Source organism: Panulirus ornatus, chromosome 24 (genome assembly GCF_036320965.1).
Source record: "Panulirus ornatus isolate Po-2019 chromosome 24, ASM3632096v1, whole genome shotgun sequence".
Taxonomy (NCBI): domain Eukaryota; kingdom Metazoa; phylum Arthropoda; class Malacostraca; order Decapoda; family Palinuridae; genus Panulirus; species Panulirus ornatus.
This window is the reverse complement of record NC_092247.1, coordinates 9,296,276-9,322,295: the sequence shown is the minus strand read 5'-3', so window position 1 is coordinate 9,322,295 and position 26,020 is coordinate 9,296,276. Positions and strand designations below refer to the sequence as shown.

The following is a 26,020-nucleotide window of genomic DNA, read 5'->3' as shown; positions in this document are numbered from 1 at the left end:
GTCTTGGTTCTTAACGAAACACATGCGTGGTATGAAGTTAATGAATCACATAGTGGCTCTAAAACAAACGGGACTCGTGAAACAAGACCCAAAACAGTTTAACCACACGTGAGCAATTTTTCTGAGTAAAATTGTACTTCTAAAATAACTTGTGTCCACAAGTAAGTAATCAAGAGACTTTGGCAGAAATATCTAAAAAGAGAACATCAACTAACCGGTTCACGTCAAAATGATCCAGTGATAACATCTTTACCTCAGTCAGACTTCACAAGGCACACACACACACACACACACGGAAGTACAACAAACCGTATACTTTAAGAACATCAACTCTAACTTAAATCTAAGTGTAAGTCGGGCACGTATCCAATGATAATACTTATCATGGAATCCCCTCAATACTGACAGACTTTACGATTGAATGAAGGGATTAAAACCCGCACCAGACCAGACCTAGCGAATATACCAGTCATAAACGAGGACGGGAGCAACTTGGCAGTATACAGTACGTCATCATTCAGACATTATCTAAAATAAATCCACAACGTCTATGCTCATAATTCATAATAAACTTTACAAAGATAACAAACAAGTACAAGTATTATTAACTCCAAAACATTACACTCCAATTTCACACACACACACAAAGTATTATTATTCACAATGAATTTTCACCAAGATCTCGTCACAATCAAACTTTACACTTTAGGAACTGAACTTCAACACTAAAAGCTCTGCTGAATCAACATGTGAAAAATGTCAACACTATTCAGCCTTAACTTACCAGTGCCTAAAACTAAGTATGCTGACAAAATATAATCAAAGCAAACTAGACACAAAACTTTCTTCCTAAGGCAAAGTCTACGTTCAAACGATATGTTGAAAAAAAAAAACTACAGTAAAGCAGTTAACAACACATTTACACAAAGCAAATGCTACAAACAAAGTCTACGATCATTCAAGACTAAAACTACGTAAAGCAACAAACAAGATACCCAAACGAACGCTACACTTTACGTAACTTATCGAGAACAAAGAACTATTCCTGGGTAAGCACACCGTACGACTGAAGATTGTACAAAAAATTATACAGAGAAAAACTCTCATAAATTTTCATCGGCGAATATTCTCTAAGATTCACGAAAATTGGCTAGAAAAGACTTTCTTATTTCCCGTAACTAATCCCGTATTACCATATTACCCGCCGTCAGTTCCGTAATCAGGCAAATTATCTCGATTATGCGAAATATATTTCGAAATATTTGCCTGAACCCATCTTCTAATCGCCCCGTTAATCCGGGTTACAGTAACGACTTCCTACTACCAGTTAAGCGTCAGTTAAGCGGCCCTTGAGTGTCTCGCCGCTGCTGTTTGAGTGTCAGCAAGCACTTAGCGAAGGATCAGCGGCCTGTCGCTATAAATTAAGAAAATAGTTAAGAATAAGCTGTACCCGTGATACCGTACTCCAGTCATGTAGGTATTTATAACACTCTAATTTCTCATCTTGGCCATGCAGGTGCGCCCGCTCCAGATATACAGCAAGAGCATTTTTCATCCCATTGGCACGGGCACAGAGTCAAGGAGTCACCAGCGAGCTGAGGTGGTGTGGTTAGTCAAGTTGGCTGTTTGGTTGCGTAGTGAGGCTGGTCAGTTAGTCAGGTAAGTTGGGTTGGTTGGTTGGTGAGAAGAGTCAGTCAGGTAAATAGGGTTTGCTGGTTGGTTAACGAGGATGGTTCGTGAGGGAAGTGAAGCTGGTTGGTTAGCGAGGTTATGTAAGAGCAGTTATAACTGGTTACCTCTTCAGTGGGGTTGTTTGGTTGGTTTGCTGCGGGTCAGGTAAAGCTGTCAGTGACTCATGAAAACTTCAGATGAAGTGATTTGGTCATGCATGTAACTTTCATCCGATTTCGTAACCGGATGGTCAGTTGAATGGATGGAAACTTACGAGATTAAATATTTGTACGTAGCCGGGTTATGTTTGCTTCTGGCTATCTAGGTGGCCAGAAAACTAGACGATGAGGGAGCTTTGGAACCATAGGGATGGGCAGCCTCATAGACAAGGTAAGAGTCTGAGCTAAATCAGCATGTGGCTGGGGTAATGTTTGGCTAGGTGACAGTCCCTCGAGTTAGGTTACCGTCCCGTGCAGACACCGCCTGGTGAGGAGGTGCCCCCACGTACGTTGCAAAATCTGGCAAGGTGACTCTAGTCTGGCTAGGTGGCCGCCTGGCTAGGTGTCGCAGCGACAGGTGAGCCGTAGAGCGAGCTGGCGCTTGAGCACACCCGCCATTCTCTTTAATCACGATGTTTGGCACCGCGGGTTAAAAATACCAGACCGACAACACCTAGACGCTGAGGAGGCGGTGCTCCACACATGCTCACCGGAGCTCACAGATAGAACAGCAAGGCTATGTTCCTCTGTAAGTCATGCCATGCTATCAGTCTGCTACGAAAATAGTCTCTGCATGGTTTATATATATATATATATATATATATATATATATATATATATATATATATATATATATATATATATACACAGGGATATATCTTTTTAAACTACGTTCTCATCTTTTGTCTTCATCACTTTCACAAGAAAATCTCAAGGCTGTCTACTGCTTTCATGCAAATATGGCGATTCTACGGCTATGCACAGCTATGTTATTGCCTCTGCTCGTTGGCTTTAATATCTAAAGATATAATGGCAGCTACATTCCACGTCAACATTCCTTCTAGTTATACTCCATCCATATTTTCTACCACAACTCGCATCGCTGGCATAGTTTACCTAGGGTCTCCGTTTATGTCTCCGAGTTCTGAAACTTTAGCTGAATTGTTACTTTAATGATATTGTCGGAATAAACAGTTTCGACTATTTCATTTTCGGAGGAAAATAAGAATTGAAAACAACAGGTTCCTTGTTGATACATTAATTCTGCAATCGGAGATGGTCTGTTGACCATCTTAGGAGGGGAACATCTACACCAGCAGACGCGAGTCTGACATAAGCAAAAAGATATGTTTCCCCCAGTAAATTAGAGCCCGCTTCCCCTTCTCACCCACCTTTGGCAAACACAGCAGCGCCGATGATGCGAATTCAGTCTGGTCGTGTTTGGTAGCTCCTTTTGAGTCAACACTTGAATCCCACGAGGGACCCTGGACAAACAAAGGTGTAAATCAGCCTTTATTGTAATCCCCTATGCACTACTAGTATTTGTTATAAGAAAACATCAATATAGACACAAGATGAAAACAGTGTTGGGGCTAAAACACATGGGAAGCTTTAGTTATAAGAGGAAAACAGATCCAAAGGCCAATTCGGGGGGGGGATGGCTGGGGTCCACGAAGAAGGGGTGACCGAGGATGGATGGATCCCTAGCGGCAGCAAGCAAGGGCGGGAGGTAGGGCGGGAGAGGAGGAGGTGGTGGTCTTGAGGCTGTTGACACGGGGGTCGCTGCACCATAAAAAGATCGACACGGCCCAGAAAGATCAACAAGATCACCACAATCCATCTTCCAGTGGCGCTCCCCGTGTCGTGCTCGGCAGGAAAGAAAGGTAGGGAAAAACACGGCAGTGAATATCACACGCGTCTCAATCGTCGAGGCAGTTGTGAAAACAAGACCGTCTGCTGCTGCTGCTGCTACTTCTGCTGCTGCTGTTGCTGCTACTGCTGCTGCGGTTACCATTCATGATCCTTCTATAATTGTTGCTTGCCACTACTTTTGCTGCTAATTCTAATACTGTTACTGCTGCTGCTCTTGTTGCTCCTGCACTACTACTGTTACTACTGCTACTGTTGCTTACAACTACTGTTGGTGCGAGTGTCGTTATTAATATTACTGCTGTTGCTGTTACCTACTAAATACTACTACTATAGCTACTGTTACCAGGTACTGTTACTGCTGCTGTTCATAAGGTACCAGGGAGTGTGTCAAAGAGCATTGCCTAAAATCCCAACTAGACAAAAAGAATAAAAGAAGATGGTAATACACGGACAGTAGATTTTGAATTAGGCATTCAGTACAGTAGGTGGATGGGATACAGATAGCCATAAAAACCTTCATTGCTGAAAGGAAGAGAATCTGATGAAAAGAATGAATAAAAAAATGTAAGAGGGATATATTACAGACGATGAAAAAAAGAAACTGAATGAAGTAGAGTGTCAGGTGATTAGCATAAAGTGTAGATAAATTCTAAACTGAAAGAAGGATGCCACAAAATGACGAGGAAGTCATCATTTTTAAACTAGGAAAGAACTCTCGTCTATATACCATGATTTCCTCAGGCAATTTTACGGCGTGGGGTTAAATGGAAAAGTAATGGCATGGCACTTTTGTTACGACAACCCTTACGGGATGATAACTTTGCCACATTTTCCAGGTTCCCGGGCCAGTCTCGGCAGGCTGTGGCAACTGCCGGGGCTCCAGACTCAGCCCAATTTTGTAAGTATTGGCCATTTTGTCCCTCCCGATAAAAGTCGATCCTGGGGCAAAATTTTCTTTCATTCTAAAAAAGACAAATAACCGCCTTAGCAACATCTACCAATTTCCAGACGTTTTTCCCCCAGCAGGAACTCGTATAGTTAGCCCCAACCAGCCAACTTTTCCCATTCCGCAGCCCTCGAGCCGAGCGGCAGTTAGCTGCGGCTGCGGCAGTGGCGGCGGCAGCGGCGGCGGCAGCGTGCAGGTGGGGCGGCCGTACGTCTGAACTTGGCCGGACAGTTGGACAGCTCATGGAAATTATGGCCCCCCTGGAACCTGGAAACTCGAGCGCTGGAGCCCGGCACGCCAAATTTACGGTCTTCCCAGTGCCACTCCGCCTCCCCACCTCCCTGCCTGCCGCCACCACCACCACCACGCTCTCCTCCAACAGTCTCCTACAACTAGATCCCCTCCCTCCCTCCCTCTCTCTTTGTATCCTCTCCTCTCCAACAGTATCCTGATGTTTTCTACAAAAATTCCGAGCATTAGTTTCTGGCGTTTCTGGTCTGCCTTTCACTGAGCAAGGACCCTGTTATGCCTCTGTGGCGGTATATTATTGTATTTCTGCTAGGGGGATGCTCACAACTATGCGTTTAACAATTTTCCAGGCAGCCATTCCACACCCACTACCATTTCCTTTTCTCTGTCTTATGACTCAGTATTAAACCGTTACGCTTCCAGAACTTTACTTTGTGCATGGAAGTATTTACGTGTGCGTGTTTTTTGCGTACATTATAGCATACGTTCACGTGTATAGACTTTGATACAGAGGGACGGACGAGGTTCTGTTTCTAGCCACGTTAAGAGAGACGCCCTGACAAGACCTCGCTCCTAAGTTTCACCTCAAGTTCTCATGGTGCTCGGTAGTACTGCGTCTGGCGGTCTGATATCCTTGGCAGGTTAATTAAGCTGTTCCTGCTCGTTCCCCTCGTGCCAATATTCAGAAACTAACGAGGGGAAACTACGTCCAAATCTAGTTCTAACGCTTCCCGTGGTGGCGGCCTCCTGGCACTGAGGGGAACGGATGAGAGGTCACGACTGCCAGGGTACAGGAACTGGACTCCACACTGAGCCAGTTAGTATGCGTCGCGTCACGTCGAACTGTTCACGCGACCGCCAAGCAAATTTCTAACGTTCTGGATCTTGACGCTTTCACGATGAAGCCATTTCTTCACGAAGGCTCAGAAGTGGTAGTCAAGCAATGCCTTCCAGGGTAAGGGCTCTGGGGAATGGATTTAGAAATCCTTGGATAAGGTCTTCAGAGCAAACGTTACGACTATTGTTGATAAGTGACTAAGGACACGACCCGCCAGGTTACAATGACAACAGACAAAAGTGACTCCATGTGATAAAAAAAAAACATAATACATAGCACCTCCCTACAGGGTGACACGTATAGGAGAAAATCACTAGATATATCTTTTTTGTTTCTAGAGAAATTATATCTTTTATTCATATCTGCCTTGCAGTTTCTAGTATACGTTACATATGGATAAATACATATTCAAATCCAATGTCGTTGCACGACTGCAAAATTCATTAATGACGTCTGGCAACATATACGAACTAGAGTAACTTGGGAATAAGGGGACTCTTTATATTCCATGGGGATACAGCCATCAGTTCTGCTGTGGTGATAGCACAGTTTACGGTTAGCGTTCCCTCCCCTTTCCTCTCTCCCACTGCCGCGCTTACAACTCCATTCCTCCAGAGCAGAACCTTCAGGTCCATTCAGTCTGTATTCAGCTGCAGTAATTCAACAATACCTGTATAATTGCTCGACTGCTCTTTTTAAATTTCACTGAAACAAATGTTACTGTAATTCAGTTTCCCCATACAGACACATATATATTTTGTTCCATACATGATCGTAGTTTCCCGTCTTAGCAAGGAAGCGCCAGAGATAGACGAAGAAAGGCCGTCTACTCATATCTATTCTCACATCTATTAATGCATTGGAACCACAGCCCACTATCCACAACCAAGCGACACAGACCTTTCCATGGTTTACCCCAGACGATTTACGTCTTGGTTTATTCCAGTGAGAGCACGTCGACCCCCAGTATACCACATCTTTTCAATTCACTCTACCACTTGCACACCTTTAAACCTCCTGCATGTTCAGGCCCCAATCGCTCAATTTTTTCTTTACTTCATCCTTCCGTTTTTACTTTGGTCTCCTCGTTCTCCTTGTTCCCTCCACCTCTGACACATACATCCTCTTTGTAAACCTTTCCTCACTCATTCTCTCCATATGTTCAAACCGAACGAGCTGAAGCTTCAGACACACAGACTTGATGGGATTCGAAGGTGTCCACATTCCTCGCAAGCTACAGTAACTAACGCAGTTCATCATATGTGGTGACAGGGGGAAAATCCCTGACGGCCATCGTTGCTTTATGTTTAGTGAGGAAAATACACACAAATCTTCAGATCTCCTGAACCAGTCAATTTGAAACTTGGCACAAGACGCACAGGTTGAGCCAATTTAATTCGTTCAGGGGAATTTTCTTCGTCTGATGTTGTTGTTAAAACATTCGCCAGGCCTTAGCCTGGCAGGGACCCTTGTCTTTAGATGGGCCGTCTCCCTTTTACTCCTTACACATCCTCTTTAAAAACAACACAGCCACCACAAGCCAACAAGGAGTGACTGGGAAACCTGCCATCACTCCTTATGGCTGTATATATAAATCATTTCTATTACTGTATTGTGTCTTAGTATTAAGATCACCGCTATTATCGTCACCATCATCATCACTGCTTCTAACCACCTCCTCCTCCTCCTTGTCTCCGCATCACCAGACCTGCATCCCAACCCACACTATTCCCCCCCCCACCTCTGACCACCTACCCACCGAACCTCCTCCTTCCAAGCCAAGTCTCACGTTGCTTGCGCGACCCATAAACAACTTCGGAGATTTTATCTTGCTTTTTCGCCGGCATGTTATGCTTCGTGTGACTATGCTTGGGACAAGTACCTTTGTGGCACTGCAAAACGCTTAACACAAACTTTCCTGATGAAGAGAACGTAAGACAGTCGCTGCTCTTAAGATATATCTTCAGATCATGAAGGGCTTGTACGTACAGACGTGGTTCTTTGTTGGACCAGAAAATAATAACTTTTTGAAGCGTTCTTAAGAGATCCACGATTATCCACTAACTGAAAAACAAATGGCCCGTATTTCTGTAGGTACAGCAATAAGCAGTTTTAGCGTAATAATGCACTTGATTATATATGTGGTTCTTGAACAATATGTAAATAAACATGTTTAATTATATAGTTCACCAGTTTGTGAAACAGTAATTCAGTTCTTCATGACTCCACAAGATAAATGCATGGTTCGTGACGAGTGTTTTTGTGAATTCGCTGCTAAACTTGACTGAACCATAATTCGTTCTCCTACGGAACTTGTGCAAATTTAATTCTGAGGATCTTAAACGAAAATAAAGTTCCTTCAGAGCTCTTAATTAAAGAAGTGCTGCTGACCCAATATTAACAAGACTACGTGGTTTTTGTAGACTCAGAAGGGAAACTGATGATATTGGAAAGACTACTTTACACATTATAGCTTATGGTGGTTTTAGGGAGCTCTTTTACTCCTACAGCTGTAACCTGTTATCTTTCGTTACGAATGACTTACAATGGTTTTGGAGGCGTTACGAATTACAATGGTTTTGGAGGTCTGTTACCTCGACAGACGTACCCTGTTATCTTGCCTTCCGATGGTTTCAAGGATTATTTTACCCCTACATCATACCCCCGTTGCCTTACGTTACGGTGGATGCTGAGTTTATTTACCCCCACAGATGTACCCTTATACCTCACCTTACGTTTATCCTACGATGGTTTTTCGGGGCTCTTTGACTCACACAGTACGGGAGAAAAAAAATGCTTTTGAAATGAATAGAAATACAAAGGAATATTCCCAGAGCGATATATTTAGACAAACTGATAGCGACCCAAAGGAAAGGTCTTGCAGATGCAATAAGACGTAAATCACCACTTTCATCCTCAATTAACAAGGAAAAACCCGCATAATACACCGAAATTAGTTGCTGTGATACATTTTAAACCTTACAACTCCCTGAATCTCCTGAGTAAACACGAAGGTGAGGGATGGGAGGAACCGGGGGGGGGGTTGAGCTGTGGGGGAGGGGAGGGGAAGAGATGATACGGGTGGAGGGAGGGAGGGAGGGAGGGAAGGCAGGCGTGGTAGCGGGGAAGACAAAGACGATGAGACAGGAAGACGACTCGCGTATGGAGAAGACGCGCCAAGGAAGCGAACGAGGGAGAGTAAACATAAGTGTAGATAAAGGAGGAGGAGGAGGTCATGGGAAGTGTAGACAGTGGGAGGGAAATGGGATGGAGCTGGAGAGTGAGGAAGGCAATGAGGAGATTTGTGACAAGTGAGGTTGAGGGGGAAACATAAAACAAGATTTCTCATCATCATGACTCACTTGTGCCTCCTAAGGATGCGTAGTCGACATAGTCCATTCCCTTTACATCAGAAAGCAAACTCACTTTAGGAAATAGCCAATGAAGGTTGTTCCTCCCTACTGTTGACTGCCTACCTCGCCTCTAAGGCCCTGTGGCAGACAGTCCACTTTACCTTCACTGCCGACAACACTCATTATCTGTAATGGCGGCGACTGTAAACTTTTAAAACGCCCGGAATCTTATTTTTAATTACTTGACAAGAGAGTCGGCCTCGCCCCTTCCTTTACCCCCATTACCCCCGGCTCCATCACATGTCAAATCCCTCATTACAAAATCAAAATTATAGTTACAGTCGGAGACGCTTAACAATACGGTTTTGTAATCTTGTGACGATCAACATTGGGACAACACAGTGAGAAAATAAGTTCTAAGTATTCCGACTGTAACAAACATATCTAGATTGTCTTAAAATTTTGCGAGTCGTCGTTATTTAGGCTAATATAAAAAAAAAACTAACTCACTATTCTAACACGGAAAATGACCGTGAAATCCACATTCAGAATGTAATTACTTCAAGTGGCAATCTGCTTTTCGAGTGACGTGTTATGTGAAGTGAGAGTCCCTGGGCAGAGTGGCCGGTGTTCCGACCGTGGCATCCATCCATCCAACACCAGACGCAGCCAGTCTCAAGTACCTACTCAGCCACTGGCCTCGTAGAATGACCACCACCACCTTGTCCTGAAGGCTCAATACATCTGACACTCTCCAGAATCAGGTCACACATCAGAACTGTTTACGTTTATCACACGCCTGAACACACACACACACACACACACAGTCACCGGAACGTTGCCCATTTTTATTTTCTACAAACGTTCCACAAAAGCATAAAGTATACAGACAGAAACGTTGACAGCTAAACAACTCGTTAATCATAATTCGTTTTCTTTCGATACTCAGACTGGTGTACCAAAAGTAAAAGCTTTTCATAATTCTTAAGTGTTTGTGGATTCTTGTAATTCATAATTATGGTGTTTTAAAAAGCCCGTTGTGGATCACAGGACTTGGCATGAAACAATTTGTGAATCTGGTCGAATCTAGCCGGTCGAGGAGCATCTTACAAAACTCGCAAGTCATTACACAACAATCTGCATATGGCTTTAAATCATATGCAAATGCAGGCTAATTGTTTACTCTAAGAATATTAGGGGTGACAATAGCACTAATAATGAAGTTAACTAATATACACCAATATTTAATTCACTTTGTATAGAAATGTGTTTACCAACCAACCAAACGAATTTATTCAAGGCTTAAAGGGCTTGTCTTTTCCTTACCTTAAAGCTAGGACTTCACTAGGAGGATCCACAGGGTATACAGTGTCTATCTAAAGGACTGACAATCGCTCTACAAAACCCTGACTGGCCAAGAACCTGAGTCGGGCGTGTACCTTTCCATCCTGAGGGGCGTCATGATGTAGTGTTTTGACGTAGAATTTATCAGTTCGTGTTCTGGCGGAGGGGCCCACACCGACAGCCCAACCTAGAGCTCTGAACAACAAGACTCGCTCAGCGTTTGCCATGAAGCTCACCTCAGCCAACCACGGATTAACTCCCGCCCATCTGCCCGACCTTTGAACGACAACCTAACGATCACTCCCTAAAAAAGGAGGATGTTGATGTGTATCTTTATGCAGCCTGTAAAGGACCACAATACCATTAAGGCAACCATAATGATATGCTAAATGGCTCAACATGCACGGCCGCGAGACTGCGCCAAAGACCATGTAATCAAGCGTGCGATCGGCACGAAAACTATTGTTGGCTAAATGGATGTTCGTTAATTACGCGACTGGATTGTGCCTCACACACTCTTCTCTCCATTTTCCACTTGTTATATCATTGTGGCATTATAAATGTGTATTTAGAAATACTAATACTTATCCTTCATGCATACCAAGTGGAAGAAAAGGGGTGAAGATAAGATCAATGACAACACGATCCAGGTACGATACTCATCAATCGGAGAGATAGGATCGTTAACCGTCAAGTTGACAAGATACGATAATGACAAACCTTCGAGGTACGGTAATGACCCTGGCGGCTGACGTGTGACACAAGCCAGGGCGGGCGTATGGCGCTGTCACTTAACACTTCGCCCAGAATAATTGTAACAAGAGACGTTTGTGGAGGTGTTACATACTGTGATTTTTATTCGGAGTGTGAACCCATGCCCTGACAAAATCCACTCTGGCTACTCAAATAATCGTCCATAAACAATAGTCAACTTCTCCTTAAAGACCAAAGGTTTATTTCAAAATTATGATATCCCTCGTACGAGATAATGTTACGAAGGTAAATAGCAACAGTATGATGAATCATGCGTGACACCAGCAACCTAATCAGAGCGATGAACTCTGCTCCTTCCCCCGTCATACCACGGGATAAACTTGGCCTCATAAAAGTGAACTAAAATTATAACAACAACAAAACATGAGGTAACTAGGGCCGGCAGTAAGCGCCAGTCCACCATTTACATACACAACATTTGACGTGACTATTGTTTTCATTTCTGAAGTGATTATTATTCTCATTTCTGAAGTGACTATCATTCTCATTTTTGAAGTGACTATTATTTTTCATTTCACCTCGGCTGGCGTGACTACATTCCAGACGGCCTCTACCCCAACCAGCTCTGTTTACTGCCTCTGGGGGCTACTAAATCTACCTTATATCAGAAATGGGGGAAGCCAGAAGGGGAAACGGTCTGTACCCTGGGGGAGGGGAAGGATGGGGAGGGGGGAAAAAAAGGCTAGGATGATGTGGTTTTGGGGAAGAAAAATGGGCTAGTGCTCTGAGGGTGAGGGAGGCAAATTGGCTGCCCCTTAATGGAAACACGTAATGAGTTATTATTGATGGATTAATGGTTCATCTCTTAAGAGCTAAATTTGCAGCGCGCGCGCGCGCGTGTGTGTGTGTGTGTGTGTGTGTGTGTGTGTGTGTGTGTGTGTGTGTGTGTGTCCCTGAGCATGGGGGGGAAAAGAATATTACCCAGGTATCTCCCGGGTGTCGTAAAATGAGTAAGGGATTCGCGAGCAGAGAGGTTGGAAATCTTTCCCTCTTGTAAAATCACTTTTAAAAGTAAGAACACACGGAACTACGCAAGGATATTTCCTTTAAAGGCTCAACCAATATAAGTACATACATATACGTAAACTGTGAGCGAGTGGTAGAGTACGAGTGGTAAAGAATACTGACCCATAACTTTGTAAAACACAAAATCACAAAACCCGTTGCACACCAGACTACTTGTGGTGCCTCCATATTAAGAAGGTCTGTTCCCAAGGGTAATGTACTTGACCACTGTTCTTTCTCGTTCGTATATCTGACAAAGATGCAGACGCAAACCTTAGCTTGTGATGCAGACACAAACCTTAGCTTGTGATGCAGACGCAAACCTTAGCTTGTGATGCAGACGCAAACCTTAGCTTGTGATGCAGACACAAACCTTACCTTCTTTTACCATCTACAAAATTATACCAGAATGACAAATCTCATCTGGACGAGATAATAAAACACGTCCACTGGATATCAGTCATGTCTTAGACAGGGTCACTGAAAATAACCACGTAACGGTGATTAATGTCAATAGCGTCATAAAATAAAGAAATAAACATTTCTGAAGAATCGCCTATAATAATATACAAAAAGCACTTCACAATTCTCTTTCTTGTTGTAAACACGCTACAAAAATCAGTGCTCTTTGTAACACCAGATTCCAGACATACACACCCACACTATAAACTATCAACCAGACATTGATACATACATCCCAGGGGTAATGTAACCGCACACCACGTGCCCTCACCACACCTCCTCAGTAAATTACTCTACACTGGGAGAAAAACAGAAGTATGAACCAAGTCCACAAGAACAAGCCAAGTATACCACAAGCAATGGTATGAGAAACCTTTCATGTCTATCTAGATCCAGAACAGCGTTTGACTGGAGAGGCAAGACGACGTCTCGCCCTCTAGTGACTTGTGGAAGCGGTAGATGCCATTTGAGTGCCAAGGAGACAGCTCTCTCTCTCTCTACACCACGCTCATCCTCCCTCCTTACCACCCTCGATACCATCGTAATCTTTTAATAAACAAATCTATCTAGCATCAGGTAGATCCCTTCCCGTGAAAATACCTCTTTCAGGTGCTAAAAATTTGTTGGTTGCGAGTCTTTCAACATATCGTTCACCAGGGAGGTCCAGAGAGGCAGAGAGCAGCGGGGGTGACGTGGTATTACCACGTTATTTTTGACACCTTGGCGCCCACTGCAGCAAGGAACCTGCCCAGCACACACACAGCCAGCCGACCCTCGACCCTACACCCGTGGAGAGTAAGGGCGGACTCACGCACCGCCAGCCTCGAGGATTTAGCTTTGCAACATAATATCAAATTATTGTTTAAATCTTTTCTGCTCTAGTATTCCCCCCTCCCTCCCTCCCTCTCTCTCTCTACCCCTTGTCGTTGTTTACTCTCAAATAGAATTTGGCATTTAGATCAAGCAGTTACGTAATTGGCAAAGGATATATCTATATATACGTATACATAGGAACGTGTGGGAAGAGGAAGATAAAATTAACTAAATGTATTTCGTTGCTCCGCTGTAGCATAACCCGACAATATATTCAAGTGTATATGTACGTCTGCCTTCTTACACTCGCTGCTTTTGAAGCTTGATCTTATCACATTTGTAATCTAAGTTGGCCATTTTAATCCGATGAAAATAGCACAACCACATGTGGCAAGCATGAGAGAGCAAATGTAATAATAATGAAAATAATTCTTTTGATAATAACAATGATAATTCTAATAACAGAAACCACCAACACAACAACGAAGTGAAATAAGAATACTAATCACATTAAAAGTATTATAATAATAATAACGATGATAACACAAATGCCATTAAGCAATACTGATAATGATGATTCACCTTCCCATAAAACCTGACTTTTAACACAAATGTGAACCATCCATGTTCACCGATTCTCTCTCTCTCTCTCTCTCTCTCTCTCTCTCTCTCTCTCTCTCTCTCTCTCTCTCTCTCTCTCTCTCTCTCTCTATTTTCCTGCCCCCGGAGTCCCTTCCGTCTTTTATCGAGTTCTCGCAGCGCTAGAGAGCCAACCACTTCCATCGAGCGAAATCATAGTGTAGTGATTTGTGTGTGTGTGTGTGTGTGTAGTGTGTGTGTGTGTGTGTGTGTGTAAGACAACTGAGTAGCAAGCGTTCATTGTCTTCACTGTGGTCGTTGCATCATGGGCATGAAGAATCTTGAGATACGTTAAATTGGTGTTTGCTGTGTTGCCGGGATGGATGGGCCACCATTACGTCACACATACATTGTGTGTGTGTGTTAGCTACTCAAGGATTGGCCTATCCAACGTCTGTCTCTTTCCTTCCACACCTAGACTTGTGGCACTCTTGACCTCCTTATGATTTTCGTTAACTCCTACAATCTGTCTGCCTTGAGGAGGCAGCTCTAACACCACATGAGAAATGGGTGACTCTTTTCTACCTGCTTCCCATCAGACTCAGCCTTGATGAAGGCACCCGTCCTCCTTGCTTAAGAAAGAAATAATGCGAGTCTTAGCTCCTTAAAGCACTCAAGATGTTCAGATCTGAAAACCAGTTTGTTGACGAAGCTGGGCGGCTCCCTGGTTATCCACGAACGATAGAAAAATCGTCCTCAACATCTGGCACAGATCCATCTTATTATTCTTACCCGCTGTCTGCTGATCTCTGTAAAACACTCACTCAGATATAATGATGGGTGCCAAGAATTTGTACTCCTCCTAAGCCTGGTGTTCACGTACACAGTAATACAGACCGGGAGGAGAGTGCCAACCACGAGCCCGCTGAGATGATGGGGTTCTGAGACCACTGTTCATCCCATCTTTATGATTAAGATGATAAGCCAGGGAGAGCGAGCTGCTGCCTTAACACAGTGAAACATCTAACCACAGCCACGTACATAACCAAAGCCAACTATACAACTACAGCCATGTACACAACCATAGCTATGTACATCTGTTGACATCCCCTGACCATAGCAATTTTCAGAACATGAAATACCACACAATCACAAGACCACACTCTCCAGTAACTTCTTATTTTCTTTTTCTGTCATCGGGAAATTATCAGACCTGAAGTTCATCGTAATACCTAACCATATATAACAAACTTCGGTTTAGATCATTTTCTTACGTTCATGTAACGTCACCACCACCACTTCTCACTCAAATGACACGCCAACACCACCCTCACTATTGCCAACGTCAGGCGAATTCCTATACTTGCCTTTAACGTACTGGCTTAATGACCTTTGGCTACTGAACACACGACCTTCGCTCCAACCATCATCACTATCACCGCTGTTGCTAGCCACGATCAACACTATTACGACCAATCTAATCCCCATTATCACCACCACAACCAGTACCACCACTACCAACTCCACCATCAGTGTCATCACCATCATTACCATTACCACACCACCACAAGCCACACCACCACCACCACCTCCATCGTCCTGTTTCCCCTTCGTTCCACCTCATCAGAACTTCTCCTACGCCACAGACTGCTGCCCCCAGACCCCGAACTTTAACGCCTCAATATTCTTCTAATTTAGACACCACAGCGTGACTTTGCAACCGATTCAACAAACACGGTGAATCTTGCATGGTGACTGGCCGGATTAGAGGAGATTGGTGGGGATTAGGGGCGGGAAACTCGGAAGAAGAAATGGAACTAAAGGCTTGGAATGATTTGTTAATAGTGCTGAATGGGAGAAGAGAGAGGGGGGGGGGTATGGCTGGGAGGGTGGGATATCAGGGGAAGAGAGAGGGAGGAGCGAGGGAGAGAGAGAGGGAGGGGCGAGGGAGAGAAAGGGAGGGGCAAGGGAGAGGGAGGGAGGAGCGAGGGAGAGAGAGGGAGGAGCGAGGGAGAGGATCAAATCAATGGACACGTTGAGCTGCTGCAGTAATGTGACTATGCAAATGATATCTCTCCACACGAGGCGTGGGTCATGAGGAAACAAACATCCAAGTGACAATAAGAAAGGTAAACTTCCTTTCCTTAACACAGACGGACATCAATGTGCTACAGGAGGGAGATCTCCCTGAACACTTCTCACAAATCTAGACTTAAATACAAGGTAAATTAAATCCCAATATACAGTATAAAATCAGAAGAGCCTCACACTCCTCCTAGCAGTAAATGTTGGTGTATATGCCAAGTTCTCCTCACCCATGTGGGTTTTAGAATTTCCTCATGTCTAATACACAGGAAGATCCTATGGTGAAATACCCCTGCTGCAATGGAACCAAGTACATGGTTCTTCCTGCAATAGCACTGCATTTCTCAATATATATACACAATACGACTGTCATTTACTTTTCTAAATTTCCAACAGCATATTATAAAGATAAATTCTTAAAAGTTATCTAATCTTGTGATGGGAAATACCATTCATATACTACAAGTGAATCATAATTAATGGTGATGATTCTTACAGGTACGTAGGTCAGACCTCAGTCTGGTACAGAGGCTTTCGTCTTGGACAACTCCTCTTCCTTCGCTTATTCCTCTTCTACCATCGATGAAACATTTTGACATATAATGTTTCCATTCACCAACACACTACAGTTAATTCATACGGAACCTCCTTTTCTATACATGTTCCCTTATAAAGTCTAGCACTGGGTTCAAATATGTACTATTAAAACAGCTAGAAATGTGACAAACGAATTATTCCTTTAGGATTATACCACCGTAACTTTATGTTACCTCTTAAACAGTACGACGATGGGACCCTTAAGCATGACGATATAACCCTTAGGTATAAGTGTCTAAGGGTCATTTCAAAGACACGTCATCATACTCAAGGGTCGTACCGTCGGGCTAAAAGGTCGTGCTGTCGTGTTCAAGGTTCGTAACGTCGTTCTCAAGAATCGAACAGTCTTACTGAAGGGTGGTATACCGTCGCACTCAAGAATCTTAACGTTGTGCTCAAGGACTGTACCATCGTGCTCAAGGATCGTACCATCGTGCTCAAGGACTGTACCATCGTGCTCAAGGACTGTACCATCGTGCTCAAGGACCGTATCATCGTGCTCAAGGACCGTACCATCGTGCTCAAGGGATAAATCATTTAGTATATAAAAAATATTTTGGCATCTCAGGGATTCTAAAGTGAGGGATGTGGGCAAGACAAATTTATTGTGCTTGCTGAAATTAAGACATTACTCCTTTGTTCTTATTGTTACAATATAATCCTCAGATCTACATAAACCTATGTCGTTAAATACATTATTTGTATAAAACGGATATGAATTAAAGTTTGCGTTCCGTAATATATATGAAATGTATTTGTGAGTACGTAGTATACTATGTGATCATTCTGTATAATTGAAAGAGAGTTTTACATTCGCGTTACCCCGTCTCTTAACCTTGTATATATACCATGCCTAACTTTATGTACTTACACACACACACACACACACACACACACACACACACACCTCAGCTTACGCCAGTTAGCTGTCAGCCGACTACCCTCTTTGGGACTCGAACATGGGCCCGTGAAATCCACGAGTCGCAACGTTAAACACTACACCACGAACGTTCGTGTGTGACCGTGTGAGTGTGCGAGTTTAATTACCTATTTGTACTGTACGGGGAGAGTTTTACTCTCGTGGGACTCCATCTCTTCAACATTCTCTTCTATCGTACGACCTTTTAAACTCCTGTGTGCTGCCGCTTTTATTTATATCCTTTTTCGGTCTATTCCATCTATCCAACACTGTCGTACAATAAAAGTACTTCTTTACATCTTTTTTTTAACAAGATTTTTTTTTTTGGTAAATTTTAAGTCCTCCGGTTGTTCTGTCCCTACATCTTTCGAAGATGAAATTTCTGTCTAAGCCATCACTATGGTTTAAAACTTTAAGGTTATGATCAGGTAACCCCTTACTCTTCTCGCTTACATGGTGTGCCAATTCAAAACTTCTAAATTTTTCCTGTAACTCGGCACTCTTACTTCTGTGACCATCTTTGTTACCTCCTTCTGGACCTTCTGTATAGCTCTTTGTGCTTCTTTAAGTGCGGGTACCAAGCCTAAGAAGCATACTGGCCTTACGCACGATGTGGACAGTTTACCTAATCCATGTACTTGAAAACTATTCTTGCATCTGCCAGCCGATACTTTGTCTCCTTCACTATTTTCACTTTCACTCAAATTTCTGAAATCTATTTCCCGCTGGATGATATTCATATTGACAGTCTTCTTTCACCGTGTCCCATCCTCATTACTTCACATTCATTTGAGGTGAATTTCATGAACCATGTATCAGGCCACCTTTGCAGACTATCTACGTCCCCTTGTGAGCTGACGAAATCCTCCTCGTTTTTCATTTCCCTCATAACTTTTGTGTCATCTTGAAACATAGTAAGGCAAGAGTACATTCTGGCAAGTTATATTCGCAGATCGAAAAGATTAACGGTCCCAGACGAGAGCCTTGCGTTACTCCACTGGTGACCTCAACCAATATGGAAAAGACACATACCCGCGGTATTATAGACATTACAGAACTGGGAGGCCATATTTGTACCTATTCAATTAACCATAAAGAACTAAAGATCAAGTGTGGGGCACAACATTTCCACGCTCTGGATTAGCACGTGTGTGAGGTTCCTTGGCATAATCTGGGTGTGTGTATGTGCGTGTGTGCGCGCGCTCAGCCACCAAGAAATAATAATTCCAAGGAAATTAAGCATACGAACAACAAACTCAATTCCATAAGCTAAACGCACACTTTCTTGATACATTTAACATTCGCTGAATTTCTTAAGCACACAACTAACGCAGTCTAGAAACACAAACATATTTTGCAAATCCCACTTCTCTTGGCAAGGACTTTTGCGATACCACAGGGGTCTTTCCCGATCCAGAATGTACATGACACTATATACACAGTCTCTTGAACGACACCTGACCCTCATGACTTCACAACACTTCGAAGATCCGTACGATCAAGACGGACCGGGTACTGTATGGTAGAAGCTACAGCTGTAGTGCGGGGATACAGTGTGATGTATTACGCTCGATGGATAAAATTTCCGCCCACCAAGATGACAACACAGACTTCCCTGCCCCACAGATGATGCCCGTGACCCACCCTCCACCTGTCCGATACGTCGTAAGACTACACGACTTGGGCTTAATAAATTTCTTCATTCGGATCATTTTTCGTCATTCATCTACATGATCACGGTATGTATATGTATATCTTATTCACTGTCAGCTGTGGACAGTTCCCCATGTCTAAGATATGTAAAAGTCGAACATCTAGTCCGGCAGAAAATGATATTAAGTCGTTTCAAAACGAGCGGTCGTTGCGAAAACGGCCTATTCATAAGCCAAGTTTCCCAAGTGGAGACAGGGACGAGCGGGACCTGAAAAGCGGCCTTTCATTTTCTTCAAAACATTAGATGCCTCGTCTGGTAAATACGGTATTTACGCATTTACCACAAACAAAAGCTCCTTAACTACATAACAGCATAACAAGGACACACGGGAACTAGATCTAGGATTCCTTCACCCAGAGATGAGTTACAAAGCAAATATAGAAACCAGTCAATAGTGTGATCTCAATGTTATTCTTCCTGTTTGCCGGATGACGCCAACAATCTGAACATTTCCACTTGTATTATGTGACCTTACATATAATATATACATCTACAAGGACCTTTATAACATCAAACGTCGTCACTATTACCACAACTGTTGCCATGACAACCACCAACACCACAACCATTGACTTTAATAACCAACACCACTAAGACACAATCCATATCACTATAACATCCACAATGCTACGAGTTATAATTTTTGCCATACCCCTTACTGCAACACAACCATCATCATACTATCATAACTATCCTCATCTCTGCAGTTATCACCACTACCTACAACACCCGAGCCACCTCAGCCATCATTACGTAATGTGTTGTGAAGCGTTTCATATGAAATGGCGAGATGGAATGTCTATGGACCGAAAGCTTGTGTTATTACGATTCATTATCAATAGCTCCACGACCCAGTCTCTGGTTTTACGATTCACTATCGGTAGTTCCGATGCCCAGTGTCACTACGGGTCACTATCAATGATTCCGATGCCCCTGGAATGACCGGTTCACCATCAGTAATGCCTCACTCCGACTGTCTTAAACCGGTTCATCATATTAGTGGCTCCTGATCGCCGTGGGTCAACCGGTCCATTCACTACAGTAGCCCCTAACTCCTTTTAAGCTTACCGGGTTCACTTCTGGTAGTGCCTAAACCCTGTGTGACCTGCTAGTCACTACTAGCAGCTCCTTGACTGTAAGCCCAACTAGTTCAATAGCAGCTCCTACGGTGAGTGGAGTCACCAAGTAGTCCATCACTCAACCCACGAATTAGAAAAACATTTTGGGGCCCCATTGCTGTTACTCATGATACAGTAATAACCATATACGTTGCTCTCAACCACTGGTATTCCTCTCTCCATTCACTGTCAAGCAGTAATGATAGCATTCATACTTCCGACGACTGGAATACACAGCTGTTATTGAGAAGAAGTGAAGCACTACCGGTCATGGAAGCAACTCGATCCTGTACCCGTTATTTACTGGAACCGGAACTACTAACCATCACTTACACATACTGGAACTTACATCCATCACTCGCACGTACAAATGTGCAAGTGGCCTTTAGGCTAAATCCCTGGATAAAAGACTACCTACCAAGGGACACATAACAAAGCAGCATAAGCTGTGTGATACGCCTTAAGGAACATGTGATAATTCAAGACTCATGGCGGAAGTGCTGGCGAATGTTCCAGCCATGAGCGGCAGCCGTCGCTGTGGTGGTTCAACGACCATAAAAGTACAGTTTCCAGCACAAGATGATCGTCATGCAGTCTGCTTAATGACTACCAACTGACCATCTCCAATTTCCCATATAACCACCAATCACAGTCTCTTATATCTTAGTCATGCACGTATAACCAAGAAAAATTCTTCGTATATTTTCCCAAGTGGTGATTGCTCTATACGTGTCTAGACCTTAGTCAAAGTTTAACTAATACAGAAAAAGAGCATAAACCTCAAAGCTCTTCAACTCTAACTCGTTCTGCTCTACTCGAGCTACGGGTGTGTGTACCTGGAGCATCAGATGCGACACACACAACGTTAAAACACCCAGCAACAACCTAGCATCTCGTAACATACTAGCCTCTTTACACTATAACATCCAGCATCATCCTAGCCTCTTTAAACCTCAGTACCTAGCAACGTCCTAGCCTCCTCTATATCCCCAGTACCTAGCAATAACCTACCCTTTTCATATGTCCTAGGTTCAGTTTCTTTGTCAAACAGGATCACCATTCCTCGTGACCAGATAACGATCGTTTGGCTGGTGGTCTGACTGACCGGCATCGTCAGGGGCAGAGATAGGCTGACGCAGCAGACCTACTGCTGCTCTCTTGCCCGCCCCACACACTTTCCGCGGGAAGAAAAGGGAAAAAAAAAATCACGCAGCTTTGGCGGGAAACCATGGACGCAGATACACAGAAAGGCCGGGACGAGGTACCTAGATATTTCTTTCGTATGAATATCATAAGAACGAGGGAAGAAAAAACAGAGTTGCTTTTCGACCCTGTAGATGCATATTCATCGGCAGTGACGACGAACTAAAATAATTAGATTAATCTTTTGGGAAAATGTGGACCCCACCGAGCCGACACCAGCACTAGGGTATCCCGGTGCCCTGCCATTGAGGGCCCATTCCAGCCACCCAGACCCTGAATAGGTAAGCGAGGCGCCCTAACGAGCCCTATTTACCGGAGCGGACGGCAGGTAAGGGCCAGCAGTGGGGAGGCTTTGTGAAGGGCGCAGCCAGCGGGCAGAGGGAGCACAGAACCCCCTCAAGCTCAGACCCCACCCCCCTACAGCGCCTGTCACTCATGCCCAGCTCAGAACACCCTCGTCCCTCTCTCTCTCTCTCTCCCGCCGCCGCCGCCGCACTGCCCAGCAAATTATAGACCCACACTCACGCTGGGACAAGCTCAGCCTAATAACCGAGCCTCAGCGCCTCGCTTCACAGTACAGTTATACCGAACGAGCCATGGTGGCACGAAGCTCCGAGATCAATGTTGATGCGTACATCATTGCACACTACCAGTACCTAAGACTAATGAAGAAGTAACGTATAGCCTAGACTCAGGGATGAGAAATTTAAGATGGATATGCAAAATGGAGCAGTTTAACTCAAATAGTACTATCATGCAACAAGAATTATGGCTGGGGCTTCAAATGATTGCATTAGGATAGAAATATTGCTCAGTTGTATTATACTCTAGTATTCCCTGTGTGGGTATGATTGAGAATTGTGATAGATTCTTTATGTTTATCTGACTTAAATCATGCCCAATTAGAAAGAGCGTCGGGGCACTCACTAGTAACCACTGTAAACTCAAAATACAAAATTCTGTACTCACCATCCAGGCTAACAAAAGTTAACGACTTCGACATGAGATTCTGGACTACTTACCTGAAAGGGAAGAAGAGAACACATTACATTAGACATGCCATAACCTACCGCGTAGCAGGGTCTCCCCTAACACACACACGCGCGCGCATAGACCTCGTACGGAACCATCCCTCACCCACCCGCCTCTTTAGTAACAGTACAGCTGCGCCCATTGCGAAATAAACAATACCACCAGGAACAAGACATGGGCTGAATGTATAAATTACTCGCGTCAACCCAAGCCACGGCACATACCTGGCAACCCTCACCCGATCTACACTCCAGCTCCTCCTGACCTCCTTATCTACTGTCGCACCCACTCCAGAACCCCGTCTACTACCTCCTCACCTCCTCCTGAACCCCATCCACTACCTCCTCCCGAACCCCGTCTACTACCTCCTCCTGAACCCCGTCTACTACCCCATCACCTCCTGAACCCCGTCTACCACCTCCTCACCTCCTCCTGAACCCCTCACCACCTTCTTACATCCTCATGACCCTTACCGATGCCTCCTCATCTTTGCCCGATACCCTTGCTATTTCCAGGCCCTCATTAGCTACGTATCCTTAACCTGGTCTTCCTCTCAGTCAGTCATCACCTCTAATACCTAGCTCCTTACGCCTTGCTCATCCATGTTCACTCACTAACCATCAACCCTTCCTTATGCCCTTTTTATTTGATTTCCGACGTTTTCTCTTTCTTTTCTACCGATATTCCTTCTGTCCCTTAAACCTAATTTTAATACTCCTTTCTAATCTCTCTTACCCCACTTTCCTCCTCCTTTTCACACTATAATTACCTTTCATTTCATCTATCTCTCCCCTCACTTCCATTTTCACGCTCCTTCCCTTCCCATGGTTGACCTCACGGCAACGTACACTGGTACCCATGCGGGATACGCCCTGCTATCCTTCTACAAATAAAGGATAATGTCTGATTATCAGTAATTCTTGATAACTGTAACTCATTTCCGTCCTCTCCATCCACTCTTAGATACAACTACTACTATCCTACGATTATATTAAAATAACCCATCCTCAACACATTAAATAATAAATGGATAATTAGTCTTAAATCTAAAGTGTAATAAATATCTCTACAAATGTCAAAAAAAAAACTAGCATACCTTAGAAATTATCATAGACATAATACATGTTATCATATATAGACATAATACATGTTATCATACATAGACATAATACATGTTATCATACATAGACATAATACATGTTATCATACATTTCCCATAAATGAGTTTTGCATTATCTGTACAACTTTTCTTCCCTAAGGGTCAATATGCATCAAGCAACCAGCAATAATACTAAATCACGAACATAGTTCCTTACGTACGACACTAAGGCCCGTGAGGACGACACTAAGGCCCGTGAGGACGACACTAAGGCCCGTGAGGACGACACTAAGGCCCGTGAGGACGACACTAAGGCCCGTGAGGACGACACTAAGGCCCGTGAGGACGACACTAAGGCCCGTGAGGACGACACTAAGGCCCGTGAGGACGACACTAAGGCCCGTGAGGACGACGCTAAGGCCCATGAAGACGAAGCTAAGGCTGGCTGGTGTGAAGACGTAATCATAAACGAGGGCGAGTCCATTGTTCATAAGGGCCACACCGTCTAGCTTAAGGGTCGTGCTCAGGGGTAAACCTGTGGTGCTCAGTGGTCGACACTCCATGATGTTCAAAGAGCCGTATCATTATACTCTCGTACCGCCAAGTTCATGAAGTTTACTTCGGGAGGTCAAGATGTTTCAGGAGAGAGTACTTTCTCCACACTCCCATCCACCCACACACACACATACCCACTCACACATACACACCCACTCACACCCATCACCTCAAGTGTGTCCTCAAGGCCATTCCTCCGCCTTGGCACCACATCAGTTGACACAGATAAGTGATGAGTGGAGTCCACCAGATAACGCCGTTAGGCCTATCAAGCTAGATAAGTAAAGTCCAGAACTCCACAAACCCCTTAGTGACGTCGCCTCTTATCCAAACATCATAAATTCGTGTTGTCGAATCGAGGATAAATTTAGAAAACAAAGGCATGAGCAAGGAAGAGATCATAAATATATATATATAATCTTAAGCCTCCCATTAATCAGTAATGAATCATTACACAATAAGACACTCGTGCCAACAGCGCAATGCACTTCGCAACCACGTTCGTGTACATATCATACGAGTAACCATAACACACACTTTCCTAGCTACAGGCATTCATCTGGGTGACCCTGCATCTGTTTTGCATCTAGGAGCAAGAGGACGAACTGGCTGCTCTCCAGCATTCACCAGCTGAAGATGATTCACAGTCCTGCGTACAATACGAATTTCTGCCAAATTGCTCCCTTCCTTACCCTCCACAGACTTCTCCATGGCCAACTGAAACTACATAACTCACAGTTTACCAAGCATACATATGACAAACACACAAAACCATAAGCATTGTACAGTTTAAACAAAAAAAAAACCGAGTCTTTTCTTCCACCTTCATTCGTGGGTATGTTTTTAGGTCATACGAAGAGTTCAATGTCCGTAAACTGCCTTTCACGCAACCACAAACAAACGCACACACGAGTGTAAAACCCTCTTTCCGTAACAGTCACAAATGATAATCACGAACACACACAAACACCAATCCACATATATATGAACTCTATCGCACACTATATATATATATATATATATATATATAGCTCCGGACCCCTTTTAAGGGATTCCTTCAGTTTCGGGGCTGCGCTCCAATAAGCAGCAAGAAAATAATGGACTCTATAAAGCGAGAAGTTCCTTAATGAGACGAACTCCTTTCCATCCTCTGACGATGATAGTGACAAATCTCCCTCAGACCATTTCTTGGGACCAACGCCTCAGTTTTTGTAGGCGGGGATATGTCCAGTATTCATACGATAAGGCTATCAGATACTGATAGCCAATCCCTACCCTCCAGCCGCACCCCTACCACTCTCCCTCCCTCTCGAATCCTTCCTTCCTCTTATCACCCCTGGTCGCTTATCATCACCCCTGGTCGCTTATTATCAACATTGTTTTCCAATGCGGTTACTCGGAGTAGACGTCAGATATCTATGGTATTTGTTTACCCAAACACATCTGAGTTGTGTTCATGGCGCTGATAAACGGAGTACTGCTTAAGGGTTGTATACACCAAGATTTCCTATTTCTGTACCTAATATGCAAGATATCTTCAATCAGTTCCACTTCATATGTCATTCAGGTCCTAATCAGCTGGACCGCCTAAATCATGCTCTGTATTTATCAACGTGCTAATCACGTTACAATCACCAGATCATCTCACCCCCTCTCTAATCATCGATTCAACACATTCATCATCTCATAAACCTTCCCCAAAGTCCAAGCATCGATATGCCTCAAATACGGATAACTTACATAAACCAACTTTTCCGTTTTCATTTCTTCATGACAGTAACATTCACACAAGA

General features: G+C 43.8%; 1 protein-coding gene across 19 annotated transcripts in view; it reads right to left on the bottom strand.

Moving 5' to 3' along the window:
* The window catches only part of hth (Meis homeobox homothorax), a 576,382-nt gene that overhangs the window by 434,277 nt on the left and 116,085 nt on the right, over nucleotides 1-26,020 (bottom strand). For 14 of the 19 annotated variants that reach the window (XM_071677162.1, XM_071677168.1, XM_071677160.1 and 11 more), the window contains exon 7: nucleotides 3,062-3,154. The exons of the other annotated variants lie outside the window; for them this stretch is intronic. In XM_071677162.1, the coding sequence (XP_071533263.1) occupies nucleotides 3,062-3,154 (93 nt within the window). The remainder of the gene's footprint in view (nucleotides 1-3,061; nucleotides 3,155-26,020) is intronic. 19 annotated transcript variants of the gene reach the window in all.